Source organism: Schistocerca serialis, chromosome 5 (genome assembly GCF_023864345.2).
Source record: "Schistocerca serialis cubense isolate TAMUIC-IGC-003099 chromosome 5, iqSchSeri2.2, whole genome shotgun sequence".
Lineage (NCBI taxonomy): Eukaryota > Metazoa > Arthropoda > Insecta > Orthoptera > Acrididae > Schistocerca > Schistocerca serialis.
Genome location: NC_064642.1, coordinates 826,651,272 through 826,664,895, shown reverse-complemented (window position 1 = coordinate 826,664,895; position 13,624 = coordinate 826,651,272). Strand labels below are relative to the sequence as shown.

Sequence of the window (13,624 nt, the reverse complement as noted above, 5' to 3'; positions counted from 1 at the left end):
AATATACACACAAAAAGCAACATTAGTTTAGATCTATTATATTATATTATATTATATACCTATTTAAATAAGTGTACTTACATGTTTGGGACTTCATGATGGTAAACTCTTCCAGTATTCCGAGACTTTATTAATCTGTTGTGGTTTTCCTTCCTTATTGTTTGGTTAATGTATACTTTGCTCTCTAGAAGTGTTGAAGGATCATCATCTCTACATTATCCTCAATAAGATCACCTTTCAACATTCTGGTAGACTTCGATGGAAACTGAAGTCATCTTGGGCCCAAAATATATCCAAGATTTTTCTTGCATATCTCCTTTCCAAGATGTCTAGCTTTGCCAGCTCTAGTTTACATGGCATTCACTGTTATGCATTGATTTGATGGTAGTATTGTAGTGCATTCTCAGAGATGCTTTTCTTATTATAGATATGGTCAGTTGCAATGTATAATGAACTGTTTTCTGTCAGCATCTTTGAAATCATTCAAAAGACATGGAGATAGTTACTAAGACAAACATAATTTAATTACTTCAAATTTGTCACGAACACTTTGCAGATCAGCCAGTTGCAAGAATATTGGGTCTAGGAAAGTGGCCATTTATGCATGTTACTGGCTTGTATGTAAAGTATGTGTCTTTAAGAGTAACACATACTAAAAAAGAGCCAAGTGTAAAGATTTAACATGTTCACTTTAGTTATGACATATTACAAATTTTAAAATGACAAAGTATAATTTTCCTCCAAAAACAAGTGGGAGATGAGCTACTGAAAAACTTCTTCTTGATCTACCAAAATTAGTTGCTCATAAACACACAATGTATTTGTAGCAAAATTAGAGCAAACTGTGAAACCTAAAGAGTACACACATAAAATTACATCACTGCAATCATATTGGCTCAGCCATTAAAAGCATCTGTTATGTTCAGTTTCTTATAAAATAATTCTAGAAATTGACAGAAGGCAAGGGGCAGTTGGAAGATTTCTGCACATAATTCATATATGAAACGAATAAACTTTGAGGGACAGGTAGCTCATACATTGATAAAATCACGTCTTGACCTGTATGCAAGTCCAGTCTAACACAGCTGCAGCCATCACTGTGCTTGGGCTTCAGCTTCAAAGTGTTAACTGTTGCTCTTTAAATTCCTTTATACTGTTAATCTCCCTATACAGAAATATCTTCCATTAGCTTCACTGTAATCTCTAGCTCGTATGTCTTTACTACACATGGATAAGGGATTTTATGATAGTGTCTTTATTCATTATGTCAAGTTCTACATTTTCTTTTGTTGATGTCCGAGGGATTAAGACTTCTAAACAGTCGGTAAATAAGTATTTATGAAATAAATCCATTAGGGTGGGTGGTGTTTGTGTAGGCAGGTTTTCCCACCAGACATCTGATTGATCCATATATTCTTTTTAGGACAATTTGTTATGGCTGAGAGTTTGCTACATAAAGGTAGCAGATCATTATTATTATTTATTTATTTATTTCCTTTCCTTTCTCAGACGCTATGTCTGTTTAAAAATGGAAAGTGACGCGGACCTTGATCAAGCGTGACTTCCTTTTAACTGTACGGTATATGTTACATTGCATTTAGGAACTTTTGGGTAATTGAACATGTATCAATAATTACATATTTCTGTAGTTGTATATATACGTTTGGATGTAGCTGTATTGCGTTGATGTACTGGTGGATATTGTGTGGCATGACTCCTGTAGTTGATAGTGTAATTGGTATAATGTCAACTTTATCCTGATGCCACATGTCCTTGACTTCGTCAGCCAGTTGGATGTATTTTTCAATTTTTTTCTCCTGTTTTCTTCTGTATGTTTGTTGTATTGGGTATGGATATTTCGATTAGTTGTGTTAATTTCTTCTTTTTATTGGCGAGTTTGATATCAGGTTTGTCATGTGGTGGTGTTTTATCTGTTATAATGGTTCGGTTCCAGTATAATTTGTATTCATCATTGTCCAGTACATTTTGTGGTGCATACTTGTATGTGGGAACATGTTGTTTTATTAGTTTATGTTGTATGGCAAGTTGCTGTTGTATTATTTTTGCTACATTGTCATGTCTTCTGGGGTATTCTGTATTTGCTAGTATTGTACATCCACTTTTGATGTGATCTACTGTTTCTGTTTGTTTGCAAAGTCTGCATTTATCTGTTGTGGTGTTGGGATCTTTAATAATATGCTTGCTGTAATATCTGGTGTTTATTGTTTGATCCTGTATTGCAATCATGAATCCTTCCGTCTCACTGTATATATTGCCTTTTCGTAGCCATGTGTTGGATGCGTCTTGATCGATGTGTGGCTGTGTTAGGGGTGCTTGCCATGTAGTGTTTTCTTTTTCCAATTTACTTTCTTCGTGTCTGTTGATGTTACGTGATCTAAAGCGTTGTAGAAGTGGTTATGAAATTGCAGTGGTGTAGCCGATGTATTTATATGAGTGATTGCTTTGTGTATTTTGCTAGTTTCTGCTCGTTCTAGAAAGAATTTTCTTAAATTGTCTACCTGTCCATAATGTAGGTTTTTTTTATGTCGATGAATCCCCTTCCTCCTTCCTTTCTGCTAAATGTGAATCTTTCTGTTGCTGAATGTATGTGATGTATTCTATATTTGTGGCATTGTGAGCGTGTAAGTTTATTGAGTGCTTCTAGGTCTGTGTTGGTATAGCGTAAGTATTTATAGCTTTTGTCTTCTTTCTTGCTGTCAATTCTGTCTTCAGTATTTTTTTAGTCTTTGTCTATATTTTTCTTTTAGTTCTTCTTTAATATTTGTATTACCTATTCCTATTTTTTGTCTGTATCCTAGATATTTGTAGGCATCTGTTTTTTCCATCGCTTCTATGGAGTTACTGTTGTTATTCAATATGTAATCTTCTTGTTTAGTGTGTTTTCCCTTGACTATGCTATTTTTCTTATATTTGTCTGTTCCAAAAGCCATATTTATATCATTGCTGAATACTTCTGTTATCTTTAGTAATTGGTTGAGTTGTTGATTTGTTGCTGCCAGTAGTTTTAGATCATCCATGTATAGCAAATGTGTGATTTTGTGTGGGTATGTTCCAGTAATATTGTATCCATAATTTGTATTATTTAGCATGTTGGATAGTGGATTCAGAGCAAGGCAGAAGCAGAAAGCACTTAATGAGTCTCCTTGGTATATTCCACGCTTAATCTGTATTGGCTGTGATGTGATATTATTTGAATTTGTTTGGACATTAAGTGTGGTTTTCCAGTTTTTCATCACTATGTTTGGGAACTGTATCAATTTAGGATCCACTTTGTATATTTCCAATATTTGTAGTAACCATGAGTTGGGGTACACTATCAAAAGCTTTTTGGTAATCAATGTATGCGTAGTGTAGCGACCTTTGTTTAGTTTTAGCTTGATATGTCACCTCTGCATCTATTATCAGTTGCTCTTTACATCCTCGTGCTCCTTTGCAACAGTCTTTTTGTTCTTCATTTATAATTTTGTTCTGTGTTGTATGTGTCATTAATTTCTGTGTAATGACTGAAGTTAATATTTTGTATATTGTTGGTAGGCATGTTATGGGGCGATATTTAGCTGGGTTTGTTGTGTCTGCTTGATCTTTAGGTTTCAGATAAGTTATTCCATGTGTAAGTGTATCAGGGAATGTGTATGGGTCTGCAATGTAACTGTTAAATAATTTAGTTAGATGTGAATGTGTTGAGGTGAACTTCTTTAGCCAGAAATTTGCTATTTTATCATTTCCAGGGGCTTTCCAATTGTGCGTAGAATCAATTGCTCGGGTGACTTCAGGCATTTGTGGTATCATCTTGTATGAGTCTGTTTCTGCTTGTATCCACCGTGCATGCCTTTTATGTTGTACTGGGTTTGACCATATGTTGCTCCAGCAGTGTTCCATGTCTGCTATGTTTGGTGGATTGTCTATTTTAATGTGTGTGTTATCTATTGTTTGGTAAAATCTCTTTTGGTTTGTGTTGAATGTTTGGTTTTGTTTCCTTCTATTTTCACTTTTTTTGTACCTTCTAAGTCGTTTGGCCAATGCTTGTAATTTCTGCTTCTTTTCATCTAATTGCTCTATTGCTTCTTGTTGTGAGATTTTACCTAACCTTTTTCGTTTTTTGTCTGATATTTCATTTCTTATAAATTGTGTTAGCTGTCCGATGTATTTTCTCAGTTTTTCTATTCTGATCTGTAGCCTGTGTTGCCATGCTGGTTATGTGGGTTTCTTCTGTGTGTTGGTTGGTTCTGATCTCTGCCTAGTGTGTATATTTAGTGTAGTGAGTGCTCCTACGTAAACCAGTAGGATTATTATTATTATTATTATTATTATTATTATTATTATTATTATTAATATTATTATAATTATTAATTTTAGACATAGCCAATAATCTTCCCGCATAAGATGCTCATGCATTGCAATGACCACAAATGTATCAAATACTTTCACCTGCAGTGATCTTGCATTTGTTTACTGGAAGCTTTTGTTAAATTATCTGCAACATTGCAGTTATATGTGGAGAATCGGAGTTCAGGTGCCATTCCGGAGCTTGCATACCGGACACCTGGGAATGTGATGGGGAAGTGAATTGCCCAGACTCGACAGATGAACATGAGAATTGCAGTAAGTAGAAACATTATATTATGTTGAAGCTTTCCTCTCATGGCATGAATAGAAACTCAGATTTCACAAAAATATAAAAGATAAATTACCAAAAATGTTCCCTAGAAGCTAATTAGATAATAAAGTGTACATTAAGACAGATAAATCACTATTAACTAATTACAAATGCAGTTATGTTGTTCACTTAGCTTTTTCAAATGGTAAGTAAGTTATTGGTTATGTAGCTGCAGTACTCAATTGAAGGGTGAATGTTAGTGTTCATTTTCCTGTTGAAGCATTCAAGTGATCTGTTGTGTAACAGGTGTAAAGTCTGATTCTGAAATACAAAACAGAATCTATAAGTTTTCCTGATTAGATGACTACATTTCTCTAATGTAAATTGGATACTGTTTGTGTGGCAACTGCTAGACATCTTCAGGTGGCTTCTGTGGTTGGATGGCATCTGTTATACACACTTCAGTCATCTCCTTGTAGATGAACTATCTAGAAGTCAAGGATGTAAAAGTGAGTAGATTCCAAATGAGGTTTTAGTATATAGCCATCTACTAGGAATAATTGTGACCTTAAGTGCAAATGCAGAGGCATTCGTGCTCCTACCGGGCATTGCTGTCTGGGAGTGGAACAAAAATAGGTCAGTGTGGGTTTCAGACAACTGGATGTGGCAGGGGGCATGGGATCCCTATACTGCATTAAATAAATGTGCCACAAAATCTCAAGTCACTCTTTCTCAGCATGTTCTGCACATTGGAATCCATTCATCGATACCATTTAAGCCCGATAAAACTGTCACTAATGTGTTTCCTTTCACAGCGACAGCTACCTGTGATCCCGAGGAGTTCTCCTGCAGAAATGGATACTGCTTGGACAAGCAGCTGGTGTGTAACCTGGTAGACGACTGTGGCGACGACTCAGACGAGAGTGATTGCCGGCGGTCGGGTGCAAGAATTGAAAGTGTCACGTGCAGTGAGGAAGAGTTCAGTTGCTGGTCTCGGCAGGGGCTGTGTGTTCCTCTGGGGCAGAGGTGAGAGTGAGGGATATCACCTGTAGTTGAGTTGGCATAAGTTAATACCTGACAGTTGCAGGTGGTAGATTTGCGGACCTGCCTCGAGCAATAATGTAAAGATTTTGTAAATGTGTGTACAGAATGCCTAAGTGTTGTCAACCTCTGTAGACAGCTACTGTTTGTGCCTGCTGCCATCAGCACTTAACAGTCAAAAGCTGGTAACACTAAGTGCTGTCGAGAATTTCTTTACGCTGTCTTGATTGTTACAGTCTGGAACCGCACGACTGCTACAGTCGCAGGTTCAAATCCTGCCTCGGGCATGGATATCCTTAGGGTTGGTTAAGTTGAAGTAGTTCTAAGTTCTAGGGGACTGATGACCTCAGAAGTCAAGTCCCATAGTGCTCGGAGCCATTTGAACCGTTTTGTCTCGACTGTAGTGTCGGTTTTGTGGTTATTTTAACATTTGGCGTGTACCGATGGACTGTGAATATCCTCGTACTAACGAGAGAGCACATTAAATGGAAGCCCAAAACTGAATAACAATGAATTCAGAATTTGCAGGTGCAAGTTCCACCATACATCAGTCACTTATATGTAGAACTGTGCAGGAAGATGTACACAAATATACATGTAACTGAACACAACAGATATGATCAGACTTAAAATATTCCAAAGGCATACCTGTAAGAATATAGCTGAAAACAAGCTCATGGTCACTTTATATGTATTCAGAATGCAGTGATAAGAATATTCCAATGTTTGCACATCAAACTGAAATGTAAAATTTGTTGAAGTGTGTTTGTGTGCACAGTGATAAGTTCTAAAAATTAGAAAAATTGTTCTTTCTTATTTTTCCTGTGTCTTTGCTGGGTGCTAGTGTTTGTGATAGAGGGTGGCCAGATGTCCTAACTGTCACCACATCTTTACCGCAGGTGACAGGAAGATTGCACCCTGATTTAGTAGCACCTAGTGTTATCCTGTGTGAAACTGTGTATCTGAGGTGGGACTGGGTACTAGCCTGGTATTCACCTAATCAGACATGGATAACCACTTGAAAACCACATCCAGGCTATAAACATACTGGCCCTCATTGTTAATCATCTTGGCGGATTTGATTTGGAGTTGGTGTGTATCCCTAATACCCAGAAATGGCATGCTAATGTGTGGCTATCTGGGCAGATTAAAATTTGAAAAATTGTTAAAGAAAAATGTAGGTAATGTTGTGACAATTGAAAATCAGTGACTTGACCTCGATTCCAGTAGCACTGATTTACAAAAGCAGTGGCTGTAGCATGACTTTATCCTAGCACACTTCCATGACTGACCCAATTCACCTTCAAGTGATTATTCCATGTTATTGCGAAACAGGCTCAAGCCCTGTCTAAGGGATAGAGAAGTGACACTGAAAAGTTGAGACCTGTAATTGTGATCAGGTAGGTTCGTGTTTAAGGTGACTGCTCCTGACAGGCAAGAAATCAGTTTGTGTATACCTCAAATTTTCTATTGTAAAGAGGTTAAGCACGACACACATCTGTACAGAAATTTAGTGTTGTCACAGATTAGTTCAGTGCATTTAAATTAATTTCACATTGTATTTGCTTCTGGGTTAGATGTGATGGCAATGTGGACTGCCCGAAGGCAGAAGATGAACGGGACTGTGTGTGTGCTGCAGACGAGTTCGAGTGTAAGAATGGAAAGTGCATCTCGATCAGCTGGCTGTGTGACCAGAGGGATGACTGTGGGGATGCCACAGATGAGGATCCCAGTAGGTGCATCAGTCTGAATACAGGTGAGCCTCTCCACAGGGTAGTTTCTGTCTGCCTCAGCTTTAACATACTTAGTCAGGAATTTTAGTAAAAACACTTAAATTTTTGATCAACTGAAGTTCAAAGTAAGTTGAATGACTGTGGGAGGATACAAGATGACTTAGAATTAGACTTAATTTCTCGTTGGTGTGATGAGTGGTGGCAAGCTCTAAATGTGGAAAAATGTAAGTTAATGCAGATGAGTAGGAAAATCAAACTTGTAATGTTCAGATGTAGCATTAGTAGTGTCCTGCTGGACACAGTCACACGGATGATGATCACATTCAGATGTTGCAGATCCTCTCTCTTGTGAGCAAGCACTTTCTCCATCATACATACAATAGCATCTGGGCAGAGGGCCTGTTACCCAGATGCTGGTGTGAAGCCACTGTCATACCCATACATAAGCCTGGCAAGTTCAAACACCTTCCTACCAATTATCACCCCATTTCTGCCACCAGCTGTGTTTGCAAGGTGGTGGAACGTATAATTCGTGCCCCAGGTGGCTAGAGTCTCACAATTTACTAACCACTGCACATTGTGCATTTAGGGTGCCATTCTGCAGTTGACAACCTCGTCACTTCCACAACCCATGTCATGAATGAATGGTTTCCTGTGGAAATCCCAGACTGTGGCCGTGTTTTTCGACTTGGAAAGTGCTTATGAACCTGCTGGAGGGCTGGTATCCTCTGTACTCTCCACAAGTACGGCTTCTGTGATTGTATGCCCCCTTACCTTCAGGAATTCTTAAGATAGAGTTTTCAAGGTACTTGTGGGTTCTTGTCGGACACCTTTATCCAGGAAAACAGTGTTCCTCAGGGGTTCCGTCCTGAGCATCATTCTCTTTACTATCGCAACTAACCCTATTATGGCCTGTCTCCCATCAGACACTAAGGCTCCCTTTTCGTTGACAATTTTGCCATATGTTGCACATACTTGCCTCCTTGAGCAGTGTCTTCAGTGATGTCTCAGTTGTCTCTACTCATGGAGCATCAACAGTGGCTGTCACTTTTCCATGGACAAAACTGTTTGTATGAATTTCTGGCATAATTGATGGGGCTCGTGCTCAATAGGAAATTTTCTTGGTCCTCTCACGTGTCTTACCTGGCTGCCTGCTGTACGCAGTTCCTTGATGTCCCACGTATCCTCAGTGGTACTTCCCGGGGAGTGGATCTGACCACCCTCCTCCATTCCTTGTTCGTTCGAAACTAGACTATGGGTGTTTTGTTTCTGCACCTGCACATCCATCCCTCTTAAGCTGTCTCAATACTATCCACCATCATGGCAGCCATTTGGCCACTGGTGCCTTTTACACTAGCCTGGTTGAGAGTCTGTATGCCGAAGCGGCTGAAGTTCCCTATCATATCGCCTTCACTTTCTCCTCAGGAGATATGCATGCTGCGTGTCTGCTATGCGTGGCCACCCATCCTATGCCGCCTCCTCTGATGACTCATTTGATCAACAGTATGGCGGCACATCCCTCTTCCGTTACCTTCTGGAGTTCGCTTTTGTCTCTTGTTTCAGCAGCTTAACTTCACGTTGCCTGTACTTTCGCAATGCATGTGAACATTTCACCAGCTTGGCTTCAGGCAGGGGCCTGTGTTCCTCTTGGCCTTCATTTGCTTCCTAAAGACACTACTCGGGCCTCATTCTACTGCCAAAGTTTCATGACTGCGCATAAATTCTCCATAGTACTTTTGTGTACTCTGATGGCTTTTGGTCTAACTGTGGTGTCAATTGTGCCTTCATCATTGGCACAGATTTTCAGTATTGACTTACAGAACACTGTTCAGCATTTACAGCAGAGCTCTTTGCCCTGTATCAGGCTATTCAGTACACCCGGCGACACAAGTTTTGCAGTTGTCAACTTCTCTGACTCTCTGTGTGCTTCAGAGTGTCAGTGGACTGTAATCCGTCCATCCCTTATTACAGTGGGCACAGTAAAGCTGTCACTTGTTCATTCTTGATAGAGCTACTGTGATTTTATTCCGGCTTCTGGCCACATTGGTTTGACAAGAAATGAGGCCACTGGCACTTCTTTTGAGGCTGCGGTCCTTGTACCTTGGTCTGCTAGTTCTTCCTCTCCCTTTGATGTCTGTGAGCAGGTGGTGTCATTTTGGCTTCACCATTGGTCCTTCCTTCCTTCATGGGAACAAGCTCCAGGAAATTAAGCTTTTCCAATCCGCTTGGATGACCACCTTGCAGCGAGAGGGCCGAAACATCCTTATTTTAGCTAAGTTGTGTATTGGGCACTGTCTCTTTAGCCATCTTCATTTAATGGTACTCCCCCACCACCATGTGCTCATTGCTCTCAGCTTGTGAGAGTTCACCATTTCCTGACAGAATGGCTTGTTTCTTAACCACGTACTTTATCATTTATGTTTGCCACATTTACCACTGTCAATCCTTTGCCACTGTCAATCCTTTGCCACTGTCAATCCTTTGCCGCAGTCAATCCTTTGCCGCAGTCAATCCTTTGCCGCAGTCAATCCTTTGCCGCAGTCAATCCTTTGCCGCAGTCAATCCTTTGCCGCAGTCAATCCTTTGCCGCAGTCAATCCTTTGCCGCAGTCAATCCTTTGCCGCAGTCAATCCTTTGCCGCAGTCAATCCTTTGCCGCAGTCAATCCTTTGCCGCAGTCAATCCTTTGCCGCAGTCAATCCTTTGCCGCAGTCAATCCTTTGCCGCAGTCAATCCTTTGCCGCAGTCAATCCTTTGCCGCAGTCAATCCTTTGCCGCAGTCAATCCTTTGCCGCAGTCAATCCTTTGCCGCAGTCAATCCTTTGCCGCAGTCAATCCTTTGCCGCAGTCAATCCTTTGCCGCAGTCAATCCTTTGCCGCAGTCAATCCTTTGCCGCAGTCAATCCTTTGCCGCAGTCAATCCTTTGCCGCAGTCAATCCTTTGCCGCAGTCAATCCTTTGCCGCAGTCAATCCTTTGCCGCAGTCAATCCTTTGCCGCAGTCAATCCTTTGCCGCAGTCAATCCTTTGCCGCAGTCAATCCTTTGCCGCAGTCAATCCTTTGCCGCAGTCAATCCTTTGCCGCAGTCAATCCTTTGCCGCAGTCAATCCTTTGCCGCAGTCAATCCTTTGCCGCAGTCAATCCTTTGCCGCAGTCAATCCTTTGCCGCAGTCAATCCTTTGCCGCAGTCAATCCTTTGCCGCAGTCAATCCTTTGCCGCAGTCAATCCTTTGCCGCAGTCAATCCTTTGCCGCAGTCAATCCTTTGCCGCAGTCAATCCTTTGCCGCAGTCAATCCTTTGCCGCAGTCAATCCTTTGCCGCAGTCAATCCTTTGCCGCAGTCAATCAGTTTATTATTCATAAAGGTTTTGGTGCAATTGCTGGTCCTGTGAAATGCTGCTCTTGTTTACAGAATGGCAATTTGCTTTTGGAGACCACTTCTGATTCTCAAGCACAACTACTGCTTGCTGCTTTGCTTCTCCACAGCTATGCTGTGTTTGTTGAGCCCCATAGAACTTTGAATTCATCCCATGGTATAATTTACACCAGGCTGCTCGACGGTCTAACAGTCCAAGATCCAATCATACCTCTCTGATTGGGGTGTCATTGCCATCCATTCTGTAACAAAAAAAGGTAGATTATCTCTGAGCTAACAGTCACGCATCATACCTTAGTGGACCCTGTCACAATTTCTTACTCATTGGGTCAACTCTTTACTAAGATTTCAAGCTCTTCAAATTACCTGTCAGCCTTTCTTCTGAAAAAAAAACGAGCAGCAGAATTGCGACCTCGTTTTCTCCTCTCAAAATAGCAAAAGTAATAATACTGTTCTCTTTACACAGGAACTCAAACATGCACTCTTCCTCTCACTCTTCTGCCCCAGGACCAGATGGCATCCACGTCCAAATGTTGCTGCATTTATCATACCGTAGTCATAGTTACCTCCTTCACCATTAAATCGAATTTGGACCGACAGTACCTTTCCCAGAAGATGGTGGGAAGCTATAGCCATTCCTGTTCCGAAACCTGGAAAGGACAAATGTCTCCCCTCTAGCTCTCGCCCCATTTTTTTGTCCCAGTATCACAATGTCATCCTCCTGGCTGAGCTACGGTAATTGTTAGCTTTACACCTGCTTTCTGCATTGCCCTCCAGGAAATCCGGTTCCCGGCAATGCGGACTCCCGCCCTCCGTGGCTATAAGAGATACTACGGGTACCGTAGCGACTGTAATAGTGTGTCAGGTGGAGTTTGCGTTTATGTCCTAAATTCAGTCTGTAGTGACACTGTGCCCCTTCAAACCCATCTTGAAGCTGAAGCTGTGGCAGTCAACATAAGGATCGCACAGGAAATAACTGTCTACAATGTATAACCTCCTCCAGATGGTGTAGTACACCTGAATGGATTAGCTGCACTAATTGATCAACTCCCTAAACATTTCCTACTTTTGGGAGATTTTAACACCTATAACCCCCTTGTGTGGTGGCAAGGTGCATAGTGGCTGAGGCAGAGATGTCGAAACTCTGCTGTCTCAGTTCGACCTCTGCCTCTTAAATACTGGGGCCGCCACACATTTGATTGTGGCTCGAGGTAGTTACTCAGCCATTGATTTATCAATTTGCAGCCATGGGCTTCTCCCATCTATCCACTGACGACTTGTGTGGTAGTGCCTAATTCCCCCCGTCTTCCCCCCCCCGTCTTCCCCCCCCCGTCTTCCCCCCCCCGTCTTCCCCCCCCGTCTTCCCCCCCCCGTCTTCCCCCCCCCGTCTTCCCCCCCCGTCTTCCCCCCCCCCGTCTTCCCCCCCCGTCTTCCCCCCCGTCTTCCCCCCCCCCCGTCTTCCCCCCCCCGTCTTCCCCCCCCCGTCTTCCCCCCCCCGTCTTCCCCCCCCGTCTTCCCCCCCGTCTTCCCCCCCCCGTCTTCCCCCCCCCCGTCTTCCCCACCCGTCTTCCCCCCCCGTCTTCCCCCCCCCGTCTTCCCCCCCCGTCTTCCCCCCCCGTCTTCCCCCCCCGTCTTCCCCCCCCCGTCTTCCCCCCCCGTCTTCCCCCCCCGTCTTCCCCCCCGTCTTCCCCCACCCCGTCTTCCCCCCCGTCTTCCCCCACCCCGTCTTCCCCCCCGTCTTCCCCCCCCGTCTTCCCCCCCCGTCTTCCCCCCCGTCTTCCCCCCCGTCTTCCCCCCCGTCTTCCCCCCCCGTCTTCCCCCCCCGTCTTCCCCCCCGTCTTCCCCCCCCGTCTTCCCCCCCCCATCTTCCCCCCCCGTCTTCCCCCCCGTCTTCCTCCCCCCGTCTTCCTCCCCCCGTCTTCCCCCCCGTCTTCCCCCCCGTCTTCCCCCCCGTCTTCCCCCCCCGTCTTCCCCCCCCGTCTTCCCCCCCGTCTTCCCCCCCCCGTCTTCCCCCCCGTCTTCCCCCCCCGTCTTCCCCCCCCCCCGTCTTCCCCCCCCGTCTTCCCCCCCCGTCTTCCCCCCCCCCCCGTCTTCCCCCCCGTCTTCCCCCCCCGTCTTCCCCCCCCCCCGTCTTTCCCCCCCCCCCCCCCCCCCGTCTTCCCCCCCCTCCCGGCCGAGCACGTTGCGCTGAAGAATTACTCTCAAGCCTTTCACACACTATCGGCGGGTGGAAGGGTCAGTCTCCTTGTTTACTAGACACCACAGTGAATCCTATAGCACCCCATTTATAAAGTGGGAGCTCTTCAGTGCCCTTGAACATTTCCCTGACACATTTACCCCCGTAGGCATTCCCCCTCCCCCAACCGGACGTGTTTCCCCGCCCCCTCCCGGAGCAGATCGGATCCACAGTCAGATGATTAAACCTCTCTGATCAGACTACAAGCGACATCTCCTCATTATCTTCAACCAGATCTGGTGCGATGGCGTCTTTTCATCGCAATGGCGGGAGAGCACCGTCATTCCAGTGCTCAAACCCAGTAAAAACCCACTTGATGTGGATAGCTATCGGCCCACCAGCCTCACCCTTTGTAAGCGGTTGGTTGTTGGGGGTTGTGGGTTGAGGGTTGGGTGTTGTGGTGTCATGTGGCCTACTGGTTCCATGTCGGGAAGGCTTCCACCAGGGTTGCTCTACCTCTGATAATCTCGTGTCCCTAGAATTTGCTATCCGAACAGCCTTTTCCAGACTTCAGCACCTGGTTGGCGTCTGTTTCGACTTACGAAAAGCGTACGACACGACCTGGCGATGACGTGTCCTTGCCACATTAGGCCTGCTCCTGATTTTTATCCAGAATTTCCT

The 13,624-nt window shown here is 43.8% G+C and overlaps 1 protein-coding gene across 1 annotated transcript in view; it reads left to right on the top strand.

Moving 5' to 3' along the window:
* The window catches only part of LOC126482251 (vitellogenin receptor-like), a 221,222-nt gene that overhangs the window by 150,462 nt on the left and 57,136 nt on the right, over positions 1–13,624 (top strand). Inside the window, exons 23-25 of the mRNA XM_050106231.1 lie at positions 4,510–4,623; positions 5,434–5,644; positions 7,237–7,415. Of these exons, the coding sequence (XP_049962188.1) occupies positions 4,510–4,623; positions 5,434–5,644; positions 7,237–7,415 (504 nt within the window). The remainder of the gene's footprint in view (positions 1–4,509; positions 4,624–5,433; positions 5,645–7,236; positions 7,416–13,624) is intronic.